The sequence below is a fragment of the Zosterops lateralis genome, assembly GCF_965231275.1.
Source record: "Zosterops lateralis genome assembly, chromosome: 32".
Lineage (NCBI taxonomy): Eukaryota > Metazoa > Chordata > Aves > Passeriformes > Zosteropidae > Zosterops > Zosterops lateralis.
Window position 1 is genome coordinate 1,773,691 of NC_139792.1, and position 4,481 is coordinate 1,778,171.

Sequence of the window (4,481 nt, forward strand, 5' to 3'; positions counted from 1 at the left end):
CCTGGGGGGTTCCTGTGCTCCTGGGTAGTCCTGGGTGGTCCTGGGGGGGTCCCTTCTGCTCCTGCCCGGTCCTGGGTAGTCCCAGGGGTCCCCCCTGCTCCTGGGGGTCCCCTCTGCTCCTGCTTGGTCACAGGGGTCTCTCTGCTCCTGCTCAGTTCTGGGTGGTCCCGGGGAGTTTCTCTGCTCCGGTTCAGCCCAGGCAGCTCACGGGGGTCTCTCTGCTCCTGCTCGGTCCTGGATGGTCCCGGGGGCCCCCTCTGCTCCTGGGGGTTCCTGTGCTCCTGCTCAGTCCTGGGTGGTCCCAGAGGTCCCCTCTGCTCCTGGGGGTCCCCCCTGCTCCTGCTTGGGGTCCTTTGCTTGGGGTCCCCTCGCTCCTGCTTGGTCACGGGGGTCTCTCTGCTCCTGCTCGGTCCTGGGTGGTCCCGGGGTTCCCCTCTGCTCCTGGGGGTCCCCTCTGCTCCTGCTCAGTCCTGGGTGGTCCCGGGGTTCCCCCCTGCTCCTGGGGGTCCCCTCTGCTCCTGCTCGGTCCTGGGTGGTCCCGGGGGTCCCCTCTGCTCCTGGGGGTCTCCCCTGCTCCTGCTCGGTCCTGGGTGGTCCCGGGGGTCCCCTGGCTCCGCTGGGGTGGCCGCGGGCCGGCAGCCGCGTCCTGCGGGGGGAGGGGGGGGGAGCAGGGGCTGAGCCGCGCACACACAACGCCCACCACGACAGTCCCCAGCCCCCTCCTCAGAGACCAGACCCCCATTGAACCCCCTGGGGCACCCCAAATGTCCTTCCCGCGCCCCTAAACACCCCCCGGCCCGGCGGGACAGCCCCCCAGGGGGCGGTTTGTGTACCCCAGCCGGGCTCCCCTGCCCGTGCGCGCCTCCCCCGGGGCTCCAGATCCGCCCATTTCCCCCCCGGGACCCCCGGTCTCCCCCCAGGACCCCGGACCCACCTCCGCCACCACCGGAGCAGGAAGGCGGCCTGGCCACGCCCCCCGCGCGGCTCTGCGCGCTGATTGGCGGAGCTCGGGGTCGATGCCACACCCCCTTCTCCGCTGTGCGCGGTGATTGGTGGAGGGCGGCGCGGAGGCCACGCCCCCTCGAGCGGTGGCTGACAGCGGGTTTGGTTCATTTCCCCAAGTTGACGTCACAATGGGGGCGGGGCCAAGAGGGCGGGGTTAAGATTGAGCGGGGCCGTGGGGGCGGGGCCAGTGGGATGGGGAGGGGACAGGGACAGGCCAGGGCGACAAGGGCAGGCCCTAAGGACAGGGGTAGAGCCGTGGGGACAGGGGGACAGAGCCAGGGGACAGGGACAGAGCCATGGGGACAGGGACAGGCCAGGGCGACAAGGGCGGGCCCTAAGGACAGGGATAGAGCCGTGGGGACAGGGGGACAGAGCCAGGGGACAGGGATAGAGCCGTGGGGACAGGGGGACAGAGCCAGGGGGACAGGGACAGAGCCAGGGGGATGGGGACAGAGTCATGGGGACGGGGACAGGGGGACAGAGCCATGGGGACAGGGACAGGCCGTGGGGACAGGGACAGGCTGCAGGGACTAAGAGCTATAGGGACAGGTTATAGGAACAGGGAAGAGAGCCGTGGGGACAGGGACAGGCCATGGGGACAGGGGGACAGAGCCAGGGGGACAGGGACAGAGCCAGGGGGACAGGGGGACAGAGCCAGGGGGATGGGGACAGAGCCATGGGGACAGGGACAGAGCCAGGGGGATGGGGACAGAGCCATGGGGACAGGGGGACAGAGCCAGGGGGATGGGGACAGAGCCATGGGGACAGGGGGACAGAGCCAGGGGGACAGGGACAGAGCCATGGGGACAGGGACAGGGCCATGGGGACAGGGGGACAGAGCCAGGGGGACGGGGACAGGGGGACAGAGCCATGGGGACAGGGACAGAGCCATGGGGATGGGGACAGGCTGCAGGGACTAAGAGCTATAGGGACAGGTTATAGGAACAGGGAAGAGAGGCGTGGGGACAGGGACAGGCCATGGGGACAGGGGGACAGAGCCAGGGGGACAGGGGGACAGAGCCATGGGAACAGGGACAGAGCCAGGGGGACAGGGGGACAGGGACAAGGCAGTGTGATCACTGGCATGGACTGGCTGTGGGGACAGGGCTGGGGCTGTAGGGACAGGGAAGAGAGCCATGGGGCATGGGGACAGGGCTGGGGCTATAGGGACAGGGAAGAGAGCCATGGGGCATGGGGACAGGGCTGGGGCTATAGAGACAGGGACAGGCCATGAGGACAGGGCTGGGGCTAAAGGGACAGAGCCACAGACGGACAGGGACAGGCCATGGGGACAGGTCTGGGGCTATAGGGACAGGGACAGGCCATGAGGACAGGGGTAGAGCCATGGGGACAGCAGGATGAGCTATGGGGACAGGCCATGGGGACAGGACTGGGGCTACAGGGACAGGGACAGGCCACGGGGACAGGGCTGGGGCTATAGGGGCAGGGGTAGAGCCATGGGGACAGGGCTTGGGGCTATAGGGACAGGGACAGGCCATGGGGAGAGGGCTGGGGCTATAGGGACAGGGAAGAGAGCCATGGGGACAGCAGGATGAGCTATGGGGACAGGCCATGGGGACAGGGCTTGGGGCTATAGGGACGGGCCATGGGGACAGCACAGAGCCACAGACAGGGACAGGCCCAGCCCAGCCGCCACCACGTGGCTCAGGCCAGCACGTGGCCAAGGCCCCGGTGCCCCAGGGCAGAGTGACCCCGCATCGATCCATCCCCAACCACCCCAAACACGGCCCCGTCTCCAGCTGCCCCACACGTGCCCTTTTATTCAGACGATGACCACGGGCCCGCTGTGGGCGGTGGGCACTGCCGGGGGCTCCCCAGCTGAGGTGAAATACCCAAAAAGCGCCCGCACCCCGGCCTTGAGCCCCGGCTGCAGCCCCAGCTGCACCCCCATGGCCACGGGACCCCCCAGGCCCCCGGTGAGCGCGGCCAGCCCGGCGTAACCCAAATCCTCGGCGGCCTCCAGCGCCCGCGTGGACGCCGTGGCCTGGCAGCCCTGGAAGGCGAAGTAGACGCTGGTGCCCAGGTTGTAGAAGACGCTGACTCCGGGCACCCAGTCCAGCACGCGGTGGGCTTCGCGCTCTCCTGCCGGGCTGCAGGCGTCCTCGTCCTCACGCCGGCGCCGGACAGCACCGCGGCACAGCCGGACCCCCAGGAATTCCCTGTTTTTATCCAAGGGCACTGCGGGCTCTGTGCCAGGCTCGGGGGGATCCACACAGGCAGAGCGTGCCAGGCTGAGGAGCAGCAGGGCCAGGGGTCGAGGCGCTGGAGCTCCTGGTATCTTCGCCAGCCCTTTCAGCAGTGCTGTAGCCGTGGGGGTCCCCAGTTCCTGCTCCAGCTCCATCTCCTCGGCCTCAGCTTGGGGGGCACAGCCAGCCCCACGCAGAGCCAGGGCCAGGGCGGCACGGGCCAGCCCACGGGGCAGCGCTGGCAGCCGGGAGAAACCGGGCAGGGTGTGGGGGCCGAGGGTCTGGCATGGGACCCCCGGTGGGATGGGCTCTGCTGGCCCCAGCAGCTCCTGGTCACCGATGGACACGGCCATGGCGCGGCTGAGGATGAGGAGAGGGAGGAAGAGCAGAACCCGGGGCATGGTGGTGGTTCTGGTGGGTCTGTGGAGGTGGGAGAAGGGCAGAATCCCATTAGATCCCTGTGGGTGCAGCCCCCCATGATCCCCACTGTGCCCCAGCTCACCTGTCCGGCCACTGTCCGGCCGCTGTCCTTGCCCTGTCCAGCCGCTGTCCCTGCCCTCTCCGGCCGCTCCGGCCGCGGTCAGTCCCGTGACCCCTTTATAGCCCTCGGTTATCAGGGAGTTGTTGCGACACGTCCGGCACTGGGACGAGGACCAGGCACTCCCTGAGGCCAGGCTCGAGCCCCCAGCCCCCCTGCAGACCCAACACACCCTCAAGGAGGACAAAAGTCACCTTTATTTATTTAGGCCCTGCCCGGATTTAAAAAGTGTTCAGAAAAAAGAAACCCGACAGTTGAGGAAAAAGAGGGAATTTGGGGTAAAACAGGGAGATGGTGGCAACAGGGGAAGGTGGAGAAATTTGTTGCTTGTGCAGCATTTAAAAACAGCATAAAAACCTGCAGAAGAAAATCTGCAGAAACCCCAGAAAACCTGTAGAAAACCCTAGAAAAAACTGCAGAAAACCTGCAGAAATCCAATAAAATCTGCAAAAAGCCCAGGAAACATCACAAGGCCTGGGCACAGGCAGGGTATGAGGAACCACTCAATCCTCCTCTTCCTCTTCCAGGCAGCGGATTCGCTTCCTCCTACCCCGGGGCTGTGGATCCTCATCCTCCTCATCCTCCTCATAGCAGGGAGCTGGGGGGGCTGGCTCGGTGCCTGTGGATGGAGGGATTGGGGAGAGGGCTGAGCCCCCCGGGGATGTGGCAAAGGGGACAGTGACAGGACAACCCCAACCCAGCAGTGACACAACCCCAGGAGTGAGCAGAGG

The 4,481-nt window shown here is 66.9% G+C and overlaps 2 protein-coding genes across 2 annotated transcripts in view; both read right to left on the reverse strand.

The window, feature by feature from the left end:
• Positions 1-2,788: 2,788 nt before the first annotated feature.
• On the reverse strand, positions 2,789-3,630 carry APOF (apolipoprotein F; the record flags this gene model as incomplete). Its single annotated transcript, XM_083881210.1, has 1 exon — positions 2,789-3,630. The coding sequence occupies exon 1, from the start codon at positions 3,611-3,613 to the stop codon at positions 2,789-2,791; it is 825 nt and encodes a 274-aa protein (XP_083737336.1). The 5' UTR covers positions 3,614-3,630.
• Positions 3,631-3,947: 317 nt separating this feature from the next.
• Positions 3,948-4,481, reverse strand: part of TIMELESS (timeless circadian regulator) — a 14,385-nt gene continuing 13,851 nt past the window's right edge. The window contains 1 exon segment of the mRNA XM_083880991.1: positions 3,948-4,369. Coding sequence (XP_083737117.1) covers positions 4,254-4,369 — 116 coding nt within the window. The 3' untranslated portion in view covers positions 3,948-4,253.